The sequence below is a fragment of the Orbicella faveolata genome, unplaced genomic scaffold, assembly GCF_042242905.1.
Source record: "Orbicella faveolata isolate gen_17 unplaced genomic scaffold, um_ofav_v1 contig_15, whole genome shotgun sequence".
Classification (NCBI taxonomy): Eukaryota; Metazoa; Cnidaria; class Anthozoa; order Scleractinia; family Merulinidae; genus Orbicella; species Orbicella faveolata.
In genome coordinates this window covers 1,583,657-1,610,388 of record NW_028301542.1, presented here as the reverse complement: position 1 = coordinate 1,610,388, position 26,732 = coordinate 1,583,657, and the positions used below count along the sequence as shown (strand labels likewise).

Below are 26,732 nucleotides of genomic sequence, written 5' to 3'. Positions count from 1 at the left end.
TTAATGACGTCCGACTGGTTAGACTGCTACACGCCAGACGCTCTCTCGTCGCGCAGTCTTCCGAAGCATTTGTGTAGGAGGCTAGCTGTCCGTAGGCTGAACGACTCGACGCGTACCAAGTTGTATTGCAGTCAGACACATTGTTTCCGCGGTTGAGCGAACCAGGCATCTCTGCAGGACCTGATCACTGTTCTGACTCAGGCACACAGTTAGTAGATACACCGTAAACTCTCGCTAGTTCAGGCAACACGATCACAGTGTATATCGGCGTTCTTCCCTTGCTACAAGAATCAGCTGTCGAATCAGAACAACAAACAACGATTAAAGCATGGCAAGTGTCCAAGCGGCAGTGGATGTGGTGGGACTGGATCCAAAATCAACAACGGCCACGTTTTCAAACAATGTCAGCCCATCAAAGCCCACAGTAAAGGTTCTTATCTCTTTTAATATCGCTCTATACTATTCTGGTTGCGTTTTCACTAGGCCGATTAACTAGCTGAACATTCTTTCTGGGTGTTTGTTTACAGACCAACATTTGCTAGTTAAATGTGACATCTGTTTCCACTGGAAATTTAACCCAGAATTTAACCCGCTGACTCAGAAGATTCAAATTACAAAAGCGCGCAACTTTCAAAAATGGCTGACTTCTCTTGTTTTGATTCTAGCTATTTTTATACGAAGGAGATCGAGAAGGCATTTTTTCCAGAGAATGCGGTTAATGTCCCCAGAAATGAGGAAGATGCGACGAAATGTTGTAATGCAGGAACTCGTTCTGCACGGCGACGCCGTGTCATAGGTACGGTCCTGGCCGAGGAACAGGAAAATCTAACGGGACCGTAGGAATGGTAAACCGAAATAAATGAGAAGGACTGTTGAACTCGTTTGCCATTTTAAACGTTCCGTTTCGCAAACTGAACCGTGATAGGAGCGTCTGGTAAATACTATTGCCTGATTCTTTGGCAGGCGTCTATCACTACGCACAATGTGATTGGCTGCGGCATTTACCAGGACAAGTTATACCATCTCGCGAGGTAGTATAACTTGGCGTGAATTTCCGGTCATACAGGCGAGATAATCGCGTATTTTCTGGTGAAAATAGCGTGCATTTTTAACTCGCTAAACTCAGGACGAACTGTTTTCAAAGTATTTCTGGACTTTTCCGACTTTATCTAGTCAAAATTGTCCTAGTGAAAACACAGCCTCTATCATTTTGCATGATGTGGTTATTCCCGACACGCATACTAGGCACGCTAGTCGGTATGAGCAAAACTTGCCTGTGTCACCAGGCAGCTTCCTTGGATTGCGTACCATCTCAAAATTAGCGTGTATAGAAACGAGGGACGAATTGTTAGTCATTACAATACTATTTTGCTGTAAGCGACTGATAAGCAAAGAGCATGACCAATCATATATAACTTTATACACCAACTTATTCCGTAATACGATATCGTGAGAAAGCTAAGAGTTAATTAATCTCGGTTGCCGACTGCTCTTTCTATATGGACCAGTTACTAGTGCGGTAAACCCACGCAAGCATAAACATAAGCATAAGCATAAGCATGAGCATAAGCTCTCTTCTTTTGCGTATGCTTATGCTCAGCGTTGATATAAGCTTAAAGTGCTCGCTGATTGGCTCATAGTCTTTCGCTTAGGCTTATGCTCTGTATGCTTATGCTTATGCCAACATGTCCTCACTGGACACAATAACGTCATAGGCGTAAACATAAACATAAGAAGAACGCAAGGTTTTAATATTCTGCTTATGCTTTTGTCGCGGCCGTCCCCACTAGCGAATAAGCTTATTTTATGTTTATGCTTGCGTCTCTAGTGAGGACCGAGCTTAATTTTCACGTGTATAGTGCTGCAATATCGGGAACCATATGTTAAGCACTGTACAATAAACAATAAGTTTTTGACCAATCAGAGCGCGCGTGGTATCTCAATTATTTTATAAAGAGTTATTACAACTAGACTGCATTTGTTTAGGAAATAGCGCTGTTTCTAGGGGTATTTGAAATGAATTAAATACAGCGATTGCGGATATTTTAGGAGATTTGAGTTATCAGGAGCCGCTGTTTATCCCAAATATCGCTCCTCGTTTATCACTTCACGGTTCACATTTGATTTTTAGGTGAACAACACCTTCCACTAGTTTTGAAGTTTTGCTCGCAGAAATTAAGAAAAATTGCTGTGACCAGAGTTTTGGCGAGGGTCTTTGCATATTTACCTTCTTTCATTTCCCAGATTCTGGACTTTATCTATTGACCGGTTTTGATTTTTATCTTGATCTATTTTGAATTGCGTGACACTGAAAACCAGCAATAGGCAATTCTCAGTGTCAAACAGCACATTTCCAAGTTAGCCAAAAAACTATCAGAGAATGTTTCTTTTTTTGGGGGGGGGGGGAGGGGAGGGTGGATAGTGTTAATGTCTACAGACGAGCCAAGTGGCCCATAAGGCTGGAGCTCATCCCGGTTTCTGTAGCATGAAGCGACTAGGAGTATTTCTACTCCCCCCTGGATGGGATGCTATCCATCACAGGGTTACTCCCAGCATTAAATTTGTCAGTACCCACTTATACACCTGGGTAGAGAGAGGCACAGTGAGAGTCTTGCTCATTGAAGAACACAACACGATGTCCCCGGCCAGGGCTCGAGTCCGGACCACTCGATCCGAAGTCAAGCGCACTAACTATGAGGCCACCGCACCTCCAACAGGACGTTTTAGATTAAGGGTTAATTAAAGAAAACTTTCTGGCGGACAATGTAGTAAGTTTCCCTCGGTGAAAAAAATTAAAAAGAAGCGTTGAAACTGGGGACGAGATGCTTCGACGTTTATCGTCACCTTTTGCAGGAAAGTAAAGATCGTAGGCTGGCAACTAAATAGAGGCAGGCGCTCTCATAAGGGACGGCTGAAAAGAATTGAGAACTGTGACAGATAAATTCTGACAGAAAAAGTCAGATTATTCAAGGGAATCAGCGTTACTTGTTTATGACACTAGCCCAGTTTACAACAAAATCCGCGAAACAAAGCCAAAAGAAACGTGCACACGGATATGCAGCCCGGGGGGTTACTCAAACATAAAAAGGTCGGGGACGGTTCGTCGTCTCGCTTAGGGGTATGAATCAAGGATTCTACTCTCACTTAGGGTGTTCATGACGAAACTCCACTATTTTAGCCGTCAAAGTAATTTTAAGGGTCCACTCGAAGAAATAATTAAAAACTGCTGTCTTTTCCGTTTTAAATGGTATCTAAAGCTCGAGCCACGCCCGTAGAGGTCTAGTTCTCAAGGGGCTTAATTCAAATTTGCCGACGAGCTTCCCCGATCTTTTCATTTGGGAGTTTCCCCTAGGGGTGTTCGCGTCGCAAGTGGGCAGGACGTGAATGTCCGGTCATGATCGTGACTCCTTTCATTTATATTTTCTTCTCTTGACAGCTCTCAACGGCAAGCGTTCCAGCCAGGAGAAAGGAGGCATTGTGAACGAGCTTTTTGAACGTTTGGAATCCGAGATACTGCGTTCCCCAGAGGTTTATTTGGCCAGTTTTTGGAGCACATTTTTAGTTATTGACAAATCAAGGAACTGATATACACGGCTTTAGGGTAATTGCGAATTTCGGTACGGTTTAATATATAAATGAGCGTATCTAATGAGCTCATTATTTTCAAGGAGTATTCAAAAGCAATGTAAACGGCGTGGCTACAAGTGTTTACAAGTATGTGCCGGATCTAGGGTCAGGAATAAAGTCTCTGTACAAGATATTGTAAGTGAAAGCTGCTTTATGTAATAAATCTGTTTGTTGTTGTCTATGATCTTGAGTCTTGTCTACGAAGTAGATGCTCAACTGTGAGGTTTCAGGGGTTTTCGGGATATTTCGGTGAACAAATTAACGGGATACAGGACATTTTGGGGGAACATTAATGGGATATCCGATATTTAGAACAGACATCCCGGGATGTTGAGTAGGAGATAAGTTTTGAAATTGGAATTAATGAGTTACTGAATATTTAAGCCAAATATGTAAGGAATAATCAGGCACCACCCCCCATAAATCAATTCCGGAATGTTGATATCTGAACTCGCCATTCCAGGTTCTTGGTCAGAAGGACGATCTAAAAAGCAAGCAGGTGAAACTAAAGCAGGAAAATAGGATAAAGGGAAATATAACAAGCAGTTATTCTTCGAGCCCCCGTTGAATACGAGGTGGTCCGACTGTTTGTAACAACTAAACGACTCGCTGCGTGAAGTTGTATTATAATGTCAGACACATTATTTGTACAGTTGGGCAAACCAGGCATCAATGACTGTTCTGACTCACGCACACAGTTAATAGATACACCGCATACTCTGGCTAGTTCAGACATCAGGATCACAGTGCGTAGCGGCATTCATATCAACAAAATTTGCAGCCATGAATAGCTAAGCGTATGACGCAATAAACTTGTATTGTATTGCGTTGTTGTATTGCTGTGACAGTTTTACGTCTATGACGCATGCGCGCTGCTCAGTAAATAAAATCTCGAACTCGCATTCGTATTCGGTGTCGGAATTAAACGTGTCGAATTATTTCTGCGGTTGAACGAACCAAACACTTGATCAGTGTTCTGACTCAGGCACATAGCCAATAGATACACCGTATACTCTCCCTTGTTCAGACATCAGGATCACAGTGTATATTGGCGTTCTTACTTTATAGAATCAGCTGTGAATCAGGACAACGAACAACGATTGCTAGCATGGCAAGCGTCCAAGCGGTAGTACATGAGGTGGGACTGGATCCAACATCAACAACGGCAAATAAGTCTACGAACAAATTTTACCCGCCAAAGGCCGCGGTACAGGTGCTCACTTCTCTTACTATCTTTCTTTCCTATTCTGCCATTTTGCATGATATAAGTTCATTCCCGACACGCATACTAGGCATGCTAATCAGCATGAAATGTCAGTGTCAGCTTGCGACTTCGTTCAAGCACGATCGTCAAATTCGCGTGCATAGATACGAGGGACAAAGTCTTCACCACCACGATACTATTTTACCCTGAGCCACGTAGATAAAGATCATGACAAATCGTACTTTACACCAATTTATTCCGCGATGCGATTCCGTGACAAAGTTTCTTTGAAAAGGAACTCTTTGTTCAGTTCAAGGGTTAATTCATCTTTTGCTGCCACAATTTAAATAACAATAAGGTTGTATTTGTACAGGAAATACCGCAAGTGCTTCGTTAAAAACTCAATGTTTTGTTCGTTCGTGAAATATTGTTTTTACCACTCAAAAATAAAATTCTCCGTTAAAAGCCGACATTTTCATACTCTCCGGTTTCTTTCATACTCTGACGGTTTAAAGCTGTGTTTTCAAATTTCTCCGGCGTAGTGTGGACGTTGTCTAACTCTCTTGTCCATATATATTCGTTTACACAGACAGAGTACATCGGTTCAGGAGCTGGCTACTTCACGTCGAAATTCTCTTTTTCCGAGGAAAGCATAAAATTTATTTGTCTTCGAGCCATCGAGTCTGTCAAGTCCATTCCTGTGAAGGTCGGTGATACATTCACCATCGCTGATTATGGTTGTGCAGATGGAGGCACTTCCATGCCACTGATGTACGCATGCGTAAAGGAACTGAGGAGCTCGTATGGGAATGAGTTAGAGGTACAAATTAATTACGAGGACAAACCAGAAAGTTACTTTAAGTCGCTCTTAGGAGGAAACTTGTGAATTAAAATCATAGCAGAAGCTTATAAACCTCTGTTTGTACTGAAGAATAACCTTTTACATCCAACTTCTCGTTTCAAGAAAGTATGGGCGGATGTACGCATGTAGAGGTCACAACCAGTGATCCATTGTAAAGGATGGCTGCAGCAGAATGAGTTTTCTTTCCAATGCAAATCACCCATTGTCAAGATGGTCGAATGAAAAACCTCAGACCTCAGTGTTTTAGCAACTTTCACAATATCTCCTTGCAAACACCATCTCGCCACCTAGACTAAAGGGAAACACCATATTAAACGTTGGCATGTAATCCGAACATTTTCTGTGTCTTGTAGGTTTACTTCCAGCCCCATCCGGCCAGCGACCTCACCGATTTCCCAAATGTTTTTGTGTCCGCGACGGGAACCAACTTCTACGATCGGTGTTTCCCAGTGGGTCTGTAAACTTTGGGTTTTCCTGCATGGCGGCTCATTGGCTGAGCCAAAGGCCCTGTAACCTAACAAAAGCAGTGCTGCACAGTTTCTCTGAAGATCCGGATGAGAGAAACGAGTTTAGTGTACAAGCCGAGAAGGACTGGAAAAGGTTTCTGTTGATGAGAGCAAGAGAACTATCTTAAGGTAAGACAAAACTACCAGGAATATTTCGTTATTGAAAAAGAGATAGCATTTTCCGTTATATAAACATGATTGGAAGTTTGGGAGTGCGAGAAATTATGTGGAAATATTTAGTTTCGGGGAGACATATGAGTGAGTTCATAGCTGCGTGACGCTGCTAGAGGCTGTTTGTTGTCTTAGTTTGGAAATGTCCCTGTGAGCTTTGAAAAGAGATCGAAAAGCTTCGGAGGCATTGCATAAAATTGTTGTCCTCCCTGTAATTCTAATTTAACGCAGAGATGAAGAGGATCCCGTCGTAATGTTAATTGCAGTTCTGTTAGATCAGTTTTCAATTGAGTGTCGAAGGTAATTAGACAATTACTTTGGTTTTGGTTTTACTTCGGTTTGAGATTTGCTGAGTAGTCTAACAGTGGTACGTAATTGATTTGGTTTTGGTTTTACGACACTCAATTGAAAACCGCTCTAATATTGAAAACGATTAATTCAACGCACTTACGTTACGTGTGTTCAAGAAACCTCGTTCCTAGGGTTTAGTCCTTCTTTCTCTTCTGTAGCTGTATCTTTAGCCTTGCCTAGTTCCTAGTCCTCAATATTTTGCCTCGGTCAATCGGTTTCGAGTCAGGTGGTTCGTCTCGGATACGTCTCTGAAATCAATTGACAGTGAAGGCCTGAAAGAAACCGCGCAGTTTAGCCGGGGTAACCAAGTCTTTTGAATTTGGACGTAACAAGAAAACACAAATTTGAGATTTCTAGAAGTACCGTTTCCTTTGTTTAAAAGGTGGAAAGTTGGTGCTCATTATGTTTATGCGGGATGATGAAGATGGCTACGATGATGTTGACGGGGGTACTTCGCAATTTCCACTCTACAGTGGACTGTACAAGGTGTTGGAAAGCATGATAAGAGACGACATCATCACAGAGGTAATATAGGTGTATACAATTTCCACGTTTTTATCCCTCATCATACGAACAAGAACATCATCATGGTGACTTAAAATAACCAGTACCACAGGAAAGTTCTGCTGGATAGCTTTCATTTGAATTATCACACACTAGGGTCTCATTCGCAGACTTAAAAGTTAGAACCACCTTGTACAGCATAATAAACAGTACCACATCAAAGTACTGCTCAATAACTTTGATTTGAATGGTTACACTCTAGCATTCCACCTACAGCCTTAAAACATAGAACTAAATGTTTGAATTAAACGGTCGCAGTCAAGAGTCACAATCACAATATATAACCATCCTTTACAGCGTAATATTAAACGTTGCCACGTGAAAAAACACGAAAATGGTGCGCCACTAGCGTGACCCACCCCATTCACCTTGATCGCTTTCCCAACACAGGATGAGATGAAGGAAATGACAATCCCCGAATACTACCGAACATGGAAAGAACTGATTAAGCCATTCATATCAGATGAATCGCCAGTCAGAAAAGCAGGTCTGACCCTTGTCTCTGTGGAGTCAAAGGAGTTTCTATTGCCAGAAACGAAGCTATGGCGAGAAACTGGAGATGAAAAGCCAGTCTCGAGAATGCTGACCGAACAAACACGCGCGTGGAGCAATTTTATGCTTTTATCAGATCAGTAGAGTTAGTGTTAAAAAATGTGATTGAAAATATGTCGTTACTGGCTTTAAAAACTATTACAGAATGTTTTTTTGGGGGGAAGGGGAGGGTGGATAGTGTTAATATCTACAGACGAGCCAAGTGGCCCATAAACCCGATTTCTGTAGCATGAAGCGGCTAGGAGTATTTCTACTCCCCCCTAGATGGGATGCTCCCAGCATTAAATTTGTCAGTACCTACTTATACACCTGGGTAGAGAGAGGCACAATGAGAGCCTTGCTCATGGTGGAATACAGCACAATGTCCCCGGCCAGGGCTCGAGCCCGGACCACTCGATCCGGAGTCGAGTGCACGAACTATGAGGCCACAGCACCTCCAACAGGACGTTTTAGATTAAGGGTTAATTAAAGAAAACTTACTGGCGAACAATGTAGTAAGTTTCCCTCGGTGAACTTAAAAATAAAAAACGAAGCGTTGAAAGTAAAGATATATCATTCGTAGGCTAGCAACTAAATAAACGCAGACCCTCTCATAAGGGACGGCTGAAAAGTATTGAGAACTGTGACAGATAAATTCTGACAGGAAAAGTCAGATTATTCAAGAGAATCAGCGTTACTTGTTCATGACACTAGCCCAGTTTACAACCAAAAACGCGAAACAAAGCCAAAAGAAACGTGCACACGGATATGCAGCCCGGGGGTTTACTCAAACATGAAAAGGTCGGGGATGCTCGTCGTCTCGCTTAGGGGTATGAATCAAGGATTCTGCTCTCACTTAGGGTGTTCATGACGAAACTCCACTATTTTAGCCGTCAAAGTAATTTAAAGGGTCCACTCGAAGAAATAATTAAAAACTGCTGTCACTTCCGTTTTAAATGACATCCAAAGCTCGAACCACGGCCGTAGAGGTCTAGGTCTCTCGTAGGGGCTTAATTCATATTTTCCGACGAGCTTCCCCGATCTTTTCATATGGGAGTTTCCCCTAGGGGGGTTCGCGTCACAAGTGGGCAGTACATGAATGTCCGGTCATGATCGTGACTCCTTTCATTTATATATACTTTTCTTGGGAGCTCTCAACGGCAAGCGTTCCAGCCAGGAGAAAGGAGTCATTGTGAACGAGTTTTTTGAACGTTTGGAATCCGAGATATTGCGTTCTCCAGAGGATCATCTGGCCAGTTTTTGGAGCACAGTTTTAGTTATTGATAAATCAAGAAACTGATTTACACGGCTTTAGAGTAATTGTGAATTTGGGTACGGTTTAATATATAAATGAGCGTATCTAATGAGCTCATTATTTTCAAGGAGTATTCAAAAGCAATGTAAACGGTGTATACAAATATGTGCCGGATCTAGGGTGAGGAATAAAGTCTCTGTACAAGATATTGTAAGTGAAAGCTGCTTTATGTAATAAATCTGTTTGTTGTTGTCTATGATCTTGAGTCTTGTCTACGAAGGAGATGCTCAACTGCGAGATTTCAGGGGTTTTTGGGGATATTTCGGTGAACAAATTAACGGGATACAGGACATTTTGGGGGAACATTAATGGGATATCCGATATTTAGAACAGATATCTCGGGATGTCGAGTAGGAGAAGTCATAAGTTTTGAAATTGGAATTAATGAGTTACTGAATATTTAAGGCAATCATGCAAGGAATAATTAGGCACCACCCCCCATAAATCAATTCCGGAATGTTGATATCTGAACTCGCCATTCCAGGTTCTTGGTCAGAAGGACGATCTAAAAAGCAAGCGGGTGAAACTAAAGCAGGAAAATAGGATAAAGGGAAATATAACAAGCAGTTATTCTTCGAGCCCCCGTTGAATACGAGGTGGTCCGACTGTTTGTAACAACTAAACGACTCGCTGCGTGAAGTTGTATTATATAGTCAGACACATTATTTGTACAGTTGGGCAAACCAGGCATCAATGACTGTTCTGACTCACGCACACAGTTAATAGATAAACCGCATACTCTGGCTAGTTCAGACATCAGGATCACAGCGCATAGCGGGATTCATATCAACAAAAATTTGCAGCCTTGAATAGCTAAGCGTATGACACAATAAACTTGTATTGTTTTTTGTGACAGTTTTACGTCTATGACGCATGCGCGCTGCTTAGTAAATGAAATCTCGAACTCGCAGTCGTATTCGGTGTCGGAATTAAACGTGTCAAATCATTTCTGTGGTTGAACGGACCAAACACCTGATCAGTGTTCTGACTCAGGCACATAGCCAATAGATACACCGTATACTCTCCCTTGTTCAGACATCAGGATCACAGTGTATATTGGCGTTCTTACTTTATAGAATCAGCTGCGAATCAGAACAACGAACAACGATTGCTAGCATGGCAAGCGTCCAAGCGGTAGTACATGAGGTGGGACTGGATCCAACATCAACAACGGCAAATAAGTCTACGAACAAATTTAACTCATCAAAGGGTGCAGTACAGGTGCTCACCTCTCTTACTATCGTTCTTTCCTATTCTATCATTTTGCATGATGTAACTTCATTCCCGACACGCATACTAGGCATGCTAATCAGCATGAAATGTCTGTGTCAGCTTGCGACTTCATTCAAGCACGATCATCAAATTCGCATGCATAAAAACGAGGGACGAAATCTTCACCACCACCATACTGTTTTGCCGTGAGCCACGTAGATAAAGATCATGACAAATCATACTTTACACCAATTTATTCCGCGATACGATTCCGTGACAAAGTTTCTTTGAAAAGGAACTCTTTGTTCAGTTCAAGAGTTAATTCATCTTTTGCTGCCACAATTTAAATAACAATAAGGTTGTATTCGTGCAGGAAATACCGCAAGTGCTTCGTTAAAATCTCAATGTTTTGTTCGTTCGTGAAATATTGTTTTTACCACTCAAAAATAAAATTCTCCGTTCAAAGCCGACATTTTCAAAATCTTCCGGTTTCAAGAGCGTGTTTGAAAAGCTCCGTTTTCGTGACGGTTTAAACCTGCGTTTTCAAATTAATTTGTTTGGCGTAGTGTGGACGCTGCGTAACTCTCTTGTCCATATATATTCGTTTACACAGACAGAGTACATCGGTTCAGGAGCTGGCTACTTCACGTCGAAATTCTCTTTTTCCGAGGAAAGCATAAAATTTATTTCTCCTCGAGCCATCGAGTCTGTCAAGTCCATTCCTGTGAAGGTCGGTGATACATTCACCATCGCTGATTATGGTTGTGCAGATGGAAGCACCTCCATGCAACTGATGTACGCATGCGTAAGGGAACTGAGGAGCTTGTATGGGAATGAGTTAGAGGTGCACATTAATTACGAAGACAAACCGGACAATGATTTCAAGTCGCTCTTTTATTTTCTACAAGGTAAGGGAAAGGCTATAAAATCGAATAAGTAAGGGATAGGAGTTATAACCATTTAGATGGACGGTGCCAGCTTTTTACGACCTTTACTGCGACTAAAATATGGAATGAAGTGGCTGTGATTCTTGTTCTACATTTTTAATTCTTCATTCAGAGAGGAAATGTACCATTAAATTGTCTTTACGAAGAACGACGACCTCACAACAACGAGCTCTATTTTCCTTTGTTCTCACAGATATATTTTTACAGATATTTCATATTAATAGAGTTAAAGTTAAGTTGAGAGTTAAAAAGGCAGGCAGGCAGGTGTAAAGATATATTAATACAAGTTTCAGGTCGAGACATAGATACACACCCACACACAAACCAATACACATGCAACACAAACCACGTAGTGAGCGCTAAATAAGTACTCTATTAGAACATTTGGCAATGCTATCGAATAGAAGGAAAGTAGAGCAAATAGAACCTAATGGAAAGAAAAACTAAAAAAAAAAAGACAAAACAAAACAAAAACTCCGTAACTTTCAAACGCAATTCTGCTTTGTTTGTAGGTTCACTTCCAGCTTCAACCAGCTACCTCACTGATTTTCCAGATGTTTATGTGTCTGCGACGGGAACTAACTTCTACGATCAGTGTTTTCCCAGTGGGTTTGTTAACTTCGGATTTTGCTTCTTTGCGGCTCAGTGGCTGAGCCAAAAGCCTTGCAACTTGACAAAAGCAGTCCTGCATTGTTTATCTGAAGTCCCGGATGAGAGAAACGAGTTCGGTAAACAAGCCGAGAAGGACTGGGAACGGTTTCTGTTGATGAGAGCAAGAGAACTATCGAGAGGTAAGACAACAACATTGTGAAAAAAAACTTGCAGTGAGGGATAACATTTGCTAATGGTAGCAAGGCTCTTATAAATGAATGAGGTTACTGAACTTACTCATCGCCACTCTTTTTAGTGCAGAGTGCATTACTGGGATAATTTGGGTGTCTGCCTTTCGCTATCAATTAATTAAGGACGTTCGAGTATTTTTTCCTGCGCATCCTTACTGCGTACGCAAATTCACATGCCACCTCATTCATCGAGCGCGCGCTAAGTAATAAAATGAGCAATGATAGGGCAGCTGGCCATTGCTATAGCTTTGCCTACATTTAACGATCTTGGACGTTCGGTGACCCCTATTTTTCTTTTGATGGATCATTTTCTGTACCGATTTTCTACGTTTAGCGAAAAAAATGAAGAAAATCTATCTGGTAGAAGTTCAGTGAATTGTTTGCAAAATGCATCATTGAATTCCGTTCTTTTTCAGCTCTTCGTTTATCTGCGCGGCGGTTTCAAATGCCTCTTGAATGGTTAAGTTTTGTGAAAACGTTGGCAACATTTGGAATTATTTACGCAACAGACCCACTTCTTCAAAATATGACTGAGATCGTTTGCCTCCGTTGGCTCACCTTCGATATTTTTAGCGGAGCTCTCCCGGCCTGAAGAGCCGCCAAGCGGAGCCCCATACCCATATAGGAAAGAAAGGAAACCCATGAATTGATTTTTTCATGGTTATCATGGCTAGCGGTACTGCTCGTGGGCGCGTACGCACGACGACGACGGAGTCGCGCAAGATAGGGGCCATACTCCAGCTAATAGGATGACAGAGACATGCACCCTAGGTTTATAGCGTCCTTCTTTGATTATTGGACATCCATGTTATGGTCAATCGACGCCTGTCAAACAAGGTATCCACTGACTGATATCACTTGACTATATCGAGGGCTCAAGTTTAGAGCTCACCGAGGATACGTGTTTTTTGCAGTTGACCGCTGACCAAAAGCTAGTTTGCGATTGGATCTCGGGCTCATGTCAGGTTACCCTGTTGTAAACAATGCCGGGTTGTTAACGCTAACCCAGGATTACAAAAACATATTTAAAAGCTAGAGGTATTATATGAGTTCGATGTACTTTTTCACACGAAAGTGGGGAAGTCCAAGTTGTCATGTTTTACTGACTGTACAAAACACACATCGGCGGGCGCTGTTATTCATCGACAACAGACGTATTGGATTTTTACACAAACAAAACTGAGCAGCATCTACAGACTTAAACTTTACTGTCACTTATTGGGCCCTGATAAAACATCAAGAATTGCTTACAATTCAGGCGAAACGCAAAGTTGCAATTATTTTTTTTTTTACTGTTCGGTCGAGATAGACTCTGGCGAAATCCTGGTAAGCGTGTGGCAAGAAGAGGGAAACTTTGAAGTCCTGAAACACTGCTATATCAAAATGTATCCAACTAGTTTTTTGCTGTTTTCTGGAAAAGCTGTTAATTTTCAACATGTGTGAAACTTAGAGTGGAGTAATGTGGAACTCTTGTAAAAGAAGCAGCGGAACGCAACTTGGTCAGTGATATCATAAAGCGGCACATAACTAAATTCGACACTGTCTTACTTCACTCAGACTGAAGCAGCTTACGACGAAAATACTGAAGTAAAATTCCAACAGACATGAACGTATTGAGTTGTGGGCCAAAAGCTTCAAACATTTCGGGAATTTCGGACTCCATCTCCCCGTATTACATCCGCAAAAATCCTCGCAGCATGTACGCGCGTGTGCCGCACGGGTTGGCGCAATTTGTTCTAAAAATAGAAAAATTGTCCCATATCATAGGGACAGCCTCAGTACTAGAAATGGCGCGCGCTTACGGTCTCCGTCCCCTATTAAGGCTCCTGCTAACGTTTAACAAATTGACGTCAGTTTTTTATGCGTCTGTCCTCTTATTGATGATAAATTGCGTCATAACATTGCTAAAGTGGCTGTGGCTCGTGGTTCCGCAGTAAACTTGACGAAATTTACCATCAATAGGAGGACAGACGCATAAAAAAACTGACGTCAATTTGTTTTTTACAATAACAAGACCCCAAAACGGTCAAATGCCGGGAATAAATGAGGGGAAAAGACGCCGTAAACTTGCCGTAAACCAAGATAAGTGAATGTTATTCAAAATGACGCGAACATTGTCAAATAGCTTTTCTCGCTTTTTGATTGGTTACTTAAAAAAGTCCATAAAATCTCATTGGTTAAAAAGTTGACAGTTTGACAGCTGAAAATTGAACTTAAAAGCTTGCATAAATGTTGCATAAATTGAAATTTCGTCCGTCTGTACTCTTATTGACAATAAAAATGAGCCAATCAGCGCGCGAGAAATTAGACAGTTATTGTAAAATACCTCTTTTACAATATTACAAAGTTATATATAATTTTCCGGAAAACCGTGGCACTCCTTGTGGTACTAGTCTCTTAAGAACAAAGGCAATTTGCTCTAAACGCATACGCGGATTAGTTAACATTAGAGTCGACTTTATATAACGTGGAAGATACATTTTATATGGGATCGCACACAAACGTTGAGTGCTTTCCTTGTGGCAGAACACATATAAGACGCATGCGTTGTAGCATCTACTGGGCTTCGCCGTATTTTATATGTCGTGTGGTTTTACCGGGGATAGAGCGTATACACGCACGTGCTCAGCAACAATGCAAATTTATTGGAACAAAAGAAAGTGTTAACATAAGAAAAGGGTTGAACTCCCACAGAATTGGCTTGGTACACCAACATGGCCGCCGTTTCATTGTTTCGGAACACCAATATGGCTGCCATGACGTCATAGTTATATTGCGGGAAACGTGACTTCTCCTTTTTTATTGCAAAGAACGCTTCTGTGACTGTGTATCTTTTGGTTCGTTTCAAGAAATGTAGTCTTCTTTTATAACTTGCAAGTTATTGTGTTTGCTTATTCATCGTATTATTGAATTTAACTGAAATGAACGAAAAACGAAACGCCACAGTAAAATTCAAAGCTGTCTTGACAAACGACAATTGTAAGCACTTCGCACTATCTAAGATTGTTTCACTTGTTCTGGATTATTTCAATATCAAAGGAGGAAGACTGGCTCTGATTGCTCCCGTGAGTGAAGTAGATTACAACAACAGCACCAACATCGAAAAAAGGACCAATTTTGTGAGGAATACGTCCTCGTTGTCTCCACTCTACAGTGCAATGTATAAGGTTTGGGAGGGCATGGCAAAAGACAACATCATCACAAAGGTAATATGAAGTATTTACAACACAACCTTATAAATCACATCCAGTTTGAATGTTCCTCTTTTAAATTATCCAACTTTTGAAAGTAGAATGATAACGACCGCTGCAGAACACACTCGATAGGAAATTCGTAGTATATTTTGAGCAGGGCATAAGGGAAATACAGAATCGGATTTTCTTTTTGTACATATAGGAAGTGGAAGGGGAGAGAAAGGTATGATAATTTGCAATTATTAATTAATGAATATAAGTAATAGTAATTGGACCGAGTGGAGTACATTTCAGGGAGTAATCGCGCGAATAATTTCAAAATCGGACGAGCGCGAAGCGCGAGGCCGATTTGAAGTTACGAACACGATACTCCCAGCATTGTACGACACGAGGTCCAATTACTAATTAATCGTATCTATAACAAATTTCGGAATTAAAAATATCTTTTGAGAACTTCTTTTGAGCGAAAACGTCTGTAGCGCGTTTCACAAGTTTTGAAAACTGTAGGAAACATTGGAAAGAAAGACAATAAAACGCGCGTAATTGACGTGCGAATCACGTGGCCAATTACAAAAAATTCAAATTGGATACCTGTAATTGGACACCCACGTGATCACGCGCCGATTACGGGGCAAATAGGCGCGCGGAGAACCAATTACGATCGTTATAGATACGATTAACTTCTTAATCAAAACTATCACAAAATTTTCGAACGTGATTGGCTATCAGCAGCCCGATTTGAGCATTAATTGGACACTGTACGCGTCATACTTGTAATTAGACATTGTAATAGGACAGTGTACGTGTCATGCCTGTTTAACTGGACAGTACGCGTCATTTTTGCGCGCGCTGTTGCGGTGCACTTTGTTGAGTAAACTACTGTGTTTTTCAGCATTGATAACGACGTTTAATCGTTCAGCGCTCAATCGATGGTTTGTTCGTTTCTCGATTTTTGTCATAGTTTTGATTAATTGGTAACAGGGCTTCGCGTCGTCCAATTCAGTCTGTAATCATACTCGTGATTGACAAATCGGACTCCCGCTTCGCGGTCGTCCGATTTTGTTAATCACTCGTATGATTACAGACCGAATTGGACTCCACTCAGTCCTATTACCCTTATTAATAGATAGGAAAAAAAATCGATTCAATATCAGGTTCTTGATCGTTTTTACCATAATTGTTTTTCTTCCACAGTACGAACTGAAGGAAATGACGCTCCCGGGATATTTCAGAACGCAGGAGGAACTTACAAAGCCATTCATGTCAGACGATTCTCCAGTCCGAAAAGCTGGCTTGACACTTGTTTCAGTGGAAATAAAAGAGTTCCCGTTGCCAGAAAAGAAGCTTTTGCTAGAAACTGGAGACGCCAAAATAGCTGCGAGATTTATGACTGAGCAAACTCGCGCTTGGAGTAATTCCATGTTTTTATCAAGTAAGTCGAATGGTAAATTAGATATGAGGAGTATTTTGGTTTTAAAAAACAGTCGTCCTGAATTGCAAATAGTCAGTGCAAAGAAAACATGTACGAAAACATCTTCCAATATAATAGTCTGGCTCAATCAAAACAAGTCTACATGTTATCTATGTAATGAGTTTGCAAGCTTTGGCCATGCTTTGAACACATTTTATGTTAAGGCCAGCTCCACGGGCGAGCAGGATGAATCAAATCCCATGCTGTGATTGGTTACCCGAACGGGCAAGATGGAGCAGCCTGAACTGGCCGCTCGGGATTACCCGCTGTTTCCCGCAAGAAAATTGTGTTCTTTCTACCGATACAATGAATCCTTTATTGACTAAGCTTATTTCAAGTCATGACCGCCATATTGACCTCACGCTTCGTCAGTAGCTCATATTTCTCATATGGCCGTGTCCTGCAAGGATGGGAACTACCAAAGTTACGAACATGATTATGAGCTAACTGATCGATATTGACTGCCATTTTGTCTGTTCGAACTTAATTTTGGCCGAGCGGTATCTGTCAATCATTTTAAATCACACCATTTTGCACTGATTTGAGATTAATTGACATGCACGTAGTTAATCAGAATACAGAAATTGTTGCTGGGAACTGAACCATGCATGAAATAAAACTGTATGTTGTTTGCATCCTGTCTGAGAGCACGTCAATTAATATCCGACCCCGTCCAAATTGCGCCGGAGAAATTTGAAAATGCATCTTTATTTCTTCGGTTAGGCCTACTGTCCACACGAATCCGAAACCGGAAAACGGAGTTTTTCTGACCGAGTTTTCCTCAAACACAAATCCAGAATGACCGCAGATTGTTGGGTTTTCAAATTTCTCCGGTGTAATGTGGACGGGGCTCAAACAGTGTAAAAAGTTGAAATTCCTTACACACTAAACAGGAGGAAATGCTGCGCCTGGGTGGTACTGTGATGAGACGAGCTTAATTTCTTTTTCCTCTCTAGCGACATAAAAATCGGCTGGCCACGATTAAGGCCGATATTTCTTTTTCCTCCTCGCACTTAATATAAAGACTTCGATACAAGTCATTATCATATTCTCATACTTTATTTTCTCTTGACAGCCCTTGATGGTCAGCCTTATTCTCCTGAACAGAAAAAGGATATTCTGAACCAATATTTCTATCGTTTAGAGGAAGAGCTGTTGAGTTCTCCAGAATATTACATACTACTCACGATGTGGAATGCATTCATTATTATCGAAAAGTCATAGTCTGTGAAATTAGGACTATTTATAAGGATTGCTTCTGGATCATTCGAGCTATACGCAGGGATTTGGAGAGCCCAAAAGGCGCGCACACGTTGCTAGTGTTGCTAGAATATTTTTCAAATACTGAGGTATTGATACACATCAACCATGCTACATGTATTACATCAATCGTGTTTTAGTATAAATCTACTAGCATTCTATCGTAAAAGTCGTTCTCTTATTGGCTATCCTACTCACTATCCATTCTGTTGTACACCGAGTTGTACAACTGTAGCGTGTAATCTGGCCGTGTGCGGTTGTTAACAAAATGGCGGCCGTTTCCTTGGTTTTCAAAGTGTCCGTTAAGAGGATACAGATCAATCTTTTAACGATTAGAAGATTTAGGCCAAGACTAGTAAATTTATAAATTTATACTTGAACGACTAGTAGATTTATACAATTTCAATGCGTAATGGAAATCTCCAGCCTATAATCTAATAGTTGTTAAATAAAACACGAGTAGAAGTTTGTTAGAACGAGAAACGTTGTAGGTTTTAAAAAGAGGTAAGCATCCCCGTTCTTTTTATATGATGGTTTCCCCGGGTCGACTAGAAAAGAGCATATATGTGTATATTTTGCGTCTGGGGGGGGGGGGGGGGGGGGATAGAAGTACCAGCATTTTGCGATATCCTTTTCTTAAGTAGTACAATTATAACCTTGCCGGCCCCGAGAGATTACTCGCGTTTAGTTTTACCTTTTCAATGCCAACCTGGAAAGTCATTTAAAAAGAAAGTACCTCAAAAGCATAGTTAACTACGGTCAAAAGTAGAGAGAGAGTAGACAGCCATATTATAGGAAAGACAATTTTGTTTAATTTTGAAACACATGTTAGCACTGTCCCTCCGGACTGGCTATACCTCCAATTCTATCAGGTGAAATTTTTCTACCTAAATTTGACTCTGTTTGGAGAAAAAGTCACGCGGGTTGTGTCACGTGATCTGTTTGGCTTTTTGTCGTGGGATCTTTGTAGTATATATTAAGTTTGGCTCTTCGGAGATTTTATATTGTTGTTTAGTTTTTAACGGGTACAAACATTCACAGTTATGAAAACGTGAAGTTGTTTTGCTCTTGTTTGCTAGAGTTAAGTGATAACGAGCTATTAATTTGCCTATCTCATAATCCCGCCATTGTTTATATCATATAACTGACTCCTTTGCTGTGGATAGTTCATACGTCAAGAATGCTGGTTCATAGTAACTCTACGATGCAAATGAAGTAAAGTTTGCTTGCGTTATTTTTTTAATAAAGCAGTCCTAAGAAAATACGCGTGCTCATTGGTTAAATATCGTGTTTCTCAGTATTAAACAATTAGATTTTGAGCTCGAGGTTTCTATCGCGTGATTGCGCCCTCGTGTCACGCATAGAAATCGAGAGCGAATAAATCGAGTCGTTCAAAACTTTATCTTACTCCTCTTCATAGAGACTTCGAAAAAGCCAAGAAGCAGCCGTAATTTTGTTAACAAGGGCACACTGCTACGCTATTTACAATCTATCACAGAATAGATAGTGAGTAGCTTAGCCAATCAGAGAACGGCATTCGTGATAGAGCGCTAGCAGATTTATACTAAAACTAGATAGAAACACAGTACATGTTTTCTATTTCTTAATCGCATAGTGCAGTGGAACCCCGTTAATCATGTCACCACACCCTCTATAATTAAGCGGACACCAGCCTGAGTCCCAAACTTTTCTTCCCACATTTGCTGTAAACTAAACCTGTATTCAGCGGACACCTCTGTTAAGCGGACGCCGACACCAATATTAAGTCATTTTGTTGAACAAAACCTGCAATAAGCGGACACTTCAAGGGCATTTTACCTCTAAAAGTTCAGCTGAGACTCCTTTAACATTGTTCAGCGATGTCGTTTAAAGCTAAGTGATTATTCTAGATTGATGCATTGACTGACTGGACATTGTGCTATGAGCAGTCTTTGATCTTACACTGTGTTACACTGTGTTACAAAAGCGTTAATAATTAACTATTATTGCACAACATACATATAGTAGACCTGTTTTGAGCGGACACCCTGTATTAACTGGACACTAATGAGGGTCCCAAGGGTGTCCGCCTAATACAGGTTTCACTGTATACTAATTAATCTTTGGTTGCCACATTAATAATAAAAAGGCTAGACTAAGAGTAATCCCACTTTCGCTTAATACTTCGAGCGTGAAGAGAAAAAAACAATTCAAAGCGCGAGAAAAAATGGCTGCGCTAGACCTTGGAGCGAGAACGAGCTTCTCATCCCTAGATTTAGCGCGGCCAATTTTTTTTTTTTTTTGGGGGGGGGGGGGGCTTTTTTTGCATCACCCTCGATGGACTAAGCGAAAGAGGGACCACTTGTAGTCTACAATAAGGTTACATTTATCTGTACTGATTAAGAGGGTAATTATTTTTTCAGATTTTTTCTTATTCGCAAGATAATCCGTCTCAAAGTACGTGTTACCATGTGAGTTTCGTAGATGTTTCCCAGGCGCCGCTTAAGATGTTCACAAGAGTGGAATTGACTTCACTTGATTGGCTAATTCTAGATATTTCTGAGATTTTTCTGAAGCCCGGACGTTTTCGATACGACGGCAAATCGGGCGAAATGGCGTCCTTGACGAGACGAGGACGGCAGAGAGAGGCGTTTTGAGTTCTCGTTCGCATACCTGATCGTGTAAATTTACTGTCGGTAGCCGTCCCAGCTCGTACTGTCCTGATATCTCAATAATAAGGCCCATATGGGGGATTAACTCTCTTTTTCATATATATTTGTGCTGATTTGTGCCCACAGACCGAGTTCTTCGGTTCAGGAGCTGGCTACTTCACTTCGAAGTTCTTTATGTCCGAGGAAAGCATAAAATTTATTTCTCCTAGAGCCATCGAGTCTGTCAAGTCCATTCCTGTGAAGGTCGGTGATACATTCACCATCGCTGAGTATGGTTGTGCAGATGGAGGTACCCCCTTGCCACTGATGTACGCATGCGTAAAGAAACTGAGGAGTTTGTATGGGAATGAGTTAGAGGTGCATATTAACTACGAAGACAAACCAGAAAGTGACTTCAAGTTGCTCTTTTATTTTCTTCAAGGTAAGGGCAAGGTTATGAAAACAACTAAATATAGCACATTTTAATTCAAGGAATGGAAAAGACAAAGTGCCCAGGTCCCTCGAAAGACCAGGTAGGCCATAAAGTTTTGAAAATTTAAGGTGGTTCTTCACCTTATGAATAGGAACTTTTTAAACTTTACCAAAAGTTGCATTTTAGCTTTCTTATCAAAATTTGGAAAATATTAAAACATTTCACCGTGCCGTTTTTGAATTATAAGCCCTTAAAGCTATAATTAAGGTTGCTTTTTGCAGGTCATATTGTTGCTATGGTAACCTATTATGTCACGATAATGATACCAACCAGTTCTCCAACAATTGGGCAGTTTTTTGATACCATGATTGAAGCATCAACTGATAAAGTGTTGTTATAATGACCCATCAAAATATAAGTCTTCGAAAGCGCAGAAACTGTTTTGAGCCACCTTAATTGCACTTTGATCAATTTGGTATAAAACGACCTCGATGATTGTGCTGCATTCTCGATTCTTCAGTAAGTTACTATGATTATCAGTTGAGTAAGGCCCGACGAAAGTTTGGTGACCAGGTTTTAACGTTCAACTTGTGTTGTTGTCATGGGCATCTGGCTCCGTTTCCAGTTGCAACTTGTCGGCCTTTGACGTCATTGGCAGCAAAGCGCGCGAAATTGCCGGGACGATATTGTTACCATTGGAAACGGGGAAAGTTGCCCGTGGCAGCACCGTGATTTCAGTGCAAAACTTTGTCACCAAAGCTCTTTCTTTAACCTTTTTGTAGCCAATTTCTTCGATAACTAGATTTTATATTTCTGCTACGTTCGCAGAGGGGAAATGTATCAATAAAGTATTTTTAAGGAGAAAACATGTACACACGTACGCCCGGTGACCTCAACTGAAATCCAAGGACTGCACTAACCATTACGCCACAACGCATCCCCAAAGCAAAATCCGCGATTAACGTTCATTTTAAGGATCTTTGTTTGTAGGTTTACTTTCAGCTCCATCCAGCTACCTCACCGATGTGCTTGTGTCTGCGACGGCAACCAACTTCTACGGTCAGTGTTTTCCCAGTGGTTTGTTAACTTCGGAGTCGAAGCACAAAACTGTACTTTGGACTCTTCTTTGGTCTTTCCCACACAATCAGATATTCTCGAAGCGTCAACAGTCAACATTTACCTTATCTGGTAAACAATTTCTCTCATCGTCTCGATTTTCGACTCTCGAATCACAATGAGAGAAAAAGATCAGGAAATACTCGTAGTCTGCCCGTTTATTAATTTTGATTCATTATTTTACCTTTTATTACTGTATGTATCGTGGCATCATATCACATCAGCGCACAGGTTTGTTTGTGTGTGTGTGACACAGGCGCATGTGTGTGGTAAGCGCGCGTGTCTGGCACTTGCGCGCGCTCGTGTGTACGTGTGTACAAGATAAAAATAAAATGACATGCCTCCTGCCATGGTATGCTGCTCCTATGTACTCGTATGTACTCTGTGTTACTCGTATGTTACTCGCATGTTACTCGTATGTACTCGTATGTAACTCGTATGTACTCGTATGTACTCGTATGTTACTCGTATGTACTCGTATTTTACATGCATGTTACTCGTATGTACTCGTATTTTACATGTATGTTACTCGTATGTTACTCGTATGTACGTGCTTGTGTGGTGTTTTAGTCGCGATCCTTTTATATTGACAACATTAAATGCATCCAGTCCTTGTGTTTACTTCACGTTACGTATATTTATTTGTATGCACTCTACTTTGCGACTACGTGTCCCTAAACAAGCTGTGTTACTTTGATAAATGTTTTCCGACAGATTAAGTCTATTCAGAAAGGAAGAAATTGAAATGACTTGCAAGCATTGTGCTGTGATCAGTTTGAGTGACATCTGATCAACGGGCTTAAACGGAGTTCCTCAGGGTCACATTCTTAGGAATCAGTATCCAAGACAAAATGACAAAGGCCCTTTAAAGAACGTTCCATGATTGGTTTGAACAAGCGAAAAGATTATCATAATAAACAGCCACGATTCCAAAAAGACCTAAAAAAAGAAAGTCACAAGACTTCATTGTTTCGAGCTGAGTTCGGCGAAAACCTTGCTTTACTCACTTGTTTCTGAACACGACATGGATATCAAAACGTTGCTCCATAATCTCCGTGAAGAAGTGTCCTGATCAGTGAGTTCGGACATATTTACCGATCCAAAACAGCTGCCATGCTTACACAGTTTCTGTCTGCACTGCTTGAAACAATGGCATAGGACGAGCCATGGCCGCGACACCATCAGATGCCCGAAATGTCAACTTGTTAGCAAAGTACCTGAAAGTGGTGATCTGAATGGCTTGATTGATGTGCTGGCAATAAACGAGTGCCGAAGCAGCCAAGTGAGATGTGGGAACTGCGAGAAGAAAAGCTCCGAGACTTCTTACTGTTTCCACTGTTGCATATTTTATTGTCAAGAGTGCGTAACTGGACACAACATCATGCGAAACAATAAAGATCACCGTGTTCTGGCGCTGAATGACTTTCAAGACATGGACTATGAGGATGTGCTAAAGCGACGTACCTGTGTTCTGTGCAAAGCAACGGCACGAGAAAGAAGAGCTAAAGTACTTTTGTAAGAACTGTGAACTGGCGGTCTGCCAAACTTGTGTCACCCTCAGCCACAGCGGCCATGCTTTAAAGCACATAGAAGAAGAAGCTGAAAGACAAAAGATTGAAATGAAATCAATGATTGAAACACAGAGGCGTAATTTACAAGCAAAGATGGACGCTGTTACTAAACTTGATGAAGACTACGCGAAGCTGATACAACAATGCGAAGAGGTGAAGAGAGACGTTCAGGGAACTGTGGACGATTTAATTGCCAATATTGAAGCGGAGAAGCAAAATATTTTTGCAGCTGTGGAAGACCAAACAAAGAAATCACTCGACAGTCTAACAACCCAAAAGAGCGAAAGCGAGAATCAAATAGAGGAGATCAAATCATCGTTGGATAAAGCTGACAAAGTTTTGACACGAAGTGCAAACGCTGAAGTCGTTCAAGTGAAAAAGTCATTACAAACAATCTTGAAGGGAGTCGATCAAACTACTAAGCCATCTAAGCGTGATCTCAAAGGTCTGCCCATTTTGGTTTTCGTGGAAAATCAAAAGATGTTAGAGACTGTCAACGCCGAAGAAATTGGAACACTAAAACTACTGCAGCAAACTGAAGCCAGTCATTCTGTCGCTGAGGGCAAAGGACTCGAAGAAGGAACTGTTGGAGGTGAAGAACAGTTTGTTGTGACCACAAGAAACGCAGAGGGAGAGCAGTGTTACGGTAAACATGACCGTGTAACGGTAGAGATCACGGACGAACAAGGACGAGAATGCGCGACGGAAGTACGAATAAATGACAATAAGGATGGAAGCTACAAAATCTCTTATTCACCCAAAGATCAAGGCAAATACAAAGTGACAGTAAAGGTAAACGGAAAACATATTTGTAAAAGCCCCTTTTCTCTTCAGGTTAAATTGTTTCACTTAAGACCTGTTCTATCTTTTGGAAAACAAGGTTCGTCTGTGGGAATGTTTAATTATCCCTGGGGGGTGGAAGTGAATGTCAGAGACGAGATAGCTGTAACGGATGGTTTAAACCAGAGGGTTCAAGTCTTTAATAGTGATGGAAAATACTTAAGATCCTTTGGTCGGGAGGGACACAACGCGGGTGAATTTGATTATCCTACCGGAATAACTTTCCATAAAAATGGAAATATTTTCGTAGCAAACAACGGAAAACATCGCATCCAGATTTTCAGTGGGGAGGGTGAGCACGTGGGTATGTTTGGTGGGTATGGAAGCCTTGATAGTCAGCTCTCTAATCCTTGTGGTTTATCTGTAGACAGTGATGGAAATATCATTGTTGCTGATGCAGGTAACAAACTCATTAAAATCTTTTCTCCTGATGGCAAGTTTTTAATGAAGATAGGTGGGCAGGGCTCTTTTACTTATCCTATCCACTGTGTTCAGTGTGATAGATATCTCATAGTGCCAGACTACGAAGAACATTGTATAAAGGTTTACGACAGATATGGAAACTTTCAGTACAAGTTTGGAAAACAGGGTGGAGGGGACGGGGAGTTAAATAAGCCCTGTTTTTTGTCAGTGAACAAGTCAGGACAGCTGATGGTCTGTGATTCAGGTAATAATAGAATACAAGTGTTCGAACTGAATGGGAAGTTTGTTGGTAAGTTTGGAACAAAGGGCAGTAATTTAGGAGAATTTGGTTCCCCGCGGTCTGTAGCAGTTCTAAGTAATGGCCGAATTGTTGTATGCGAATGGCTTAACCATCGCCTTCAGTTGTTTGAGTGAAAATTTAGTTGTTCTTTTCAAAAAAAGACGAGACTGTGGCTAACAGAGGGGAATGGTTATGAAACCCGACAACGTTTTTTGTTGTATGTTTTTGTTCTCTTTTTTTTACCTTGACTGAGCACAAAACATAATAGTTGTTTAGTACTGACTGAGGAACCAACCAACAGAAACGTTTTGGTTACGTAATTCATGCATAGTGTATGACGAAAAACAAAAGATTGTACGTAGGCGTGGACCATCCAAAACTGATAAATCTTGGCATCTTTGTTTTTTCCTTTGATTTTTTGCGAGATTCATAGTCATTCCCCTCTTTCAACTTTGATGAGACTGACCGGCTATTATTTGGTTGTTCAAAATAGATTCATATTTATGTTAGGGTTTTATTTTTAAATGTCATGGTTGTTTAATTAGGATGTGACACCTCTCTGTAACAGAACTGATGAAACCAACCCTGGAGAGTTATTTTGCCTCCCCTGGGGGAATTTTGACGTACCTCTTCTCTGGGCAGGGTCTCTCTGGGCCCCTACAACTTTTTTAAAAAAAAATCCCAGGTCAGTTATATTTCTTCCTATATATGGTGTAGAATGAAATATTAGTTTCCCTCGAGGGGCGTTTTCCCCTGCAAGAAAATGCAACGAGTTTGCCAATGATTCCGTTCTTGTTTCTTCAGGTATACAAAAAAACAAGCACATAAATTACGGTCAATTTTCCGAACTCTCAAATGGCGTTTCAAAGCATCAAAATATTCGGGGAGGGGGGGGGGGGAGGGGACATATCCCGAGGGGACATGCCCCAAAGAAGGCAAATTTGCGGGAAACCCTTGTATTTGGTTAGGATGAGTAGCTACACCCTCTTGCCGTTGCAAGAGCTAGATCTGATTAGAAAATTAGTATTACTGTAAACGTTTTTCTACCTGAAGTATTACGTTTCAAAGCATCAAAATATTCTGCGAGGGGCTGGGGGGGGGGGGGGGACATGCCCCGAGGAAGACAAATTTGTGGGAAAACCCTGTATTTGGTTAGGATGAGTAGCTACACTCTCTTGCTGTTGTAAGAGCTAGATCTGATTAGAAACCTAGTATTACTGTAAACGTTTTTCTACCTGAAGTAAGTTTTATTATATGACAAAAGACGGAATTAAATTAAAGCAGTTCACGCGAGTAGTAAAGATAAACGACCATAGATTTATTGTTGAGAAAAAACCTCTGCCAGGAGTTGAAACATAATACTCTAAGGGCAGTCACGTGCT

The 26,732-nt window shown here is 41.1% G+C and overlaps 2 protein-coding genes and 1 pseudogene across 2 annotated transcripts; all 3 read left to right on the top strand.

The window, feature by feature from the left end:
- Positions 1-328: 328 nt before the first annotated feature.
- On the top strand, positions 329-9,116 carry LOC149113080 (uncharacterized; annotated as a pseudogene).
- Positions 9,117-10,109: 993 nt separating this feature from the next.
- LOC149113079 (uncharacterized) lies at positions 10,110-19,319 on the top strand. The gene is made up of 6 exons (XM_089287834.1): positions 10,110-10,352; positions 10,957-11,251; positions 11,803-12,081; positions 15,172-15,338; positions 16,521-16,758; positions 17,873-19,319. The coding sequence occupies exons 1-6, from the start codon at positions 10,248-10,250 to the stop codon at positions 18,019-18,021; spliced, it is 1,233 nt and encodes a 410-aa protein (XP_089143960.1). The 5' UTR covers positions 10,110-10,247; the 3' UTR covers positions 18,022-19,319.
- Positions 19,320-22,966: 3,647 nt separating this feature from the next.
- LOC149113078 (tripartite motif-containing protein 2-like) lies at positions 22,967-25,510 on the top strand. The gene has a single exon (XM_089287832.1). It carries the CDS (start codon positions 23,856-23,858, stop codon positions 25,482-25,484), a length of 1,629 nt encoding a protein of 542 aa, XP_089143958.1. The 5' UTR covers positions 22,967-23,855; the 3' UTR covers positions 25,485-25,510.
- The last annotated feature ends 1,222 nt before the right edge of the window (positions 25,511-26,732 follow it).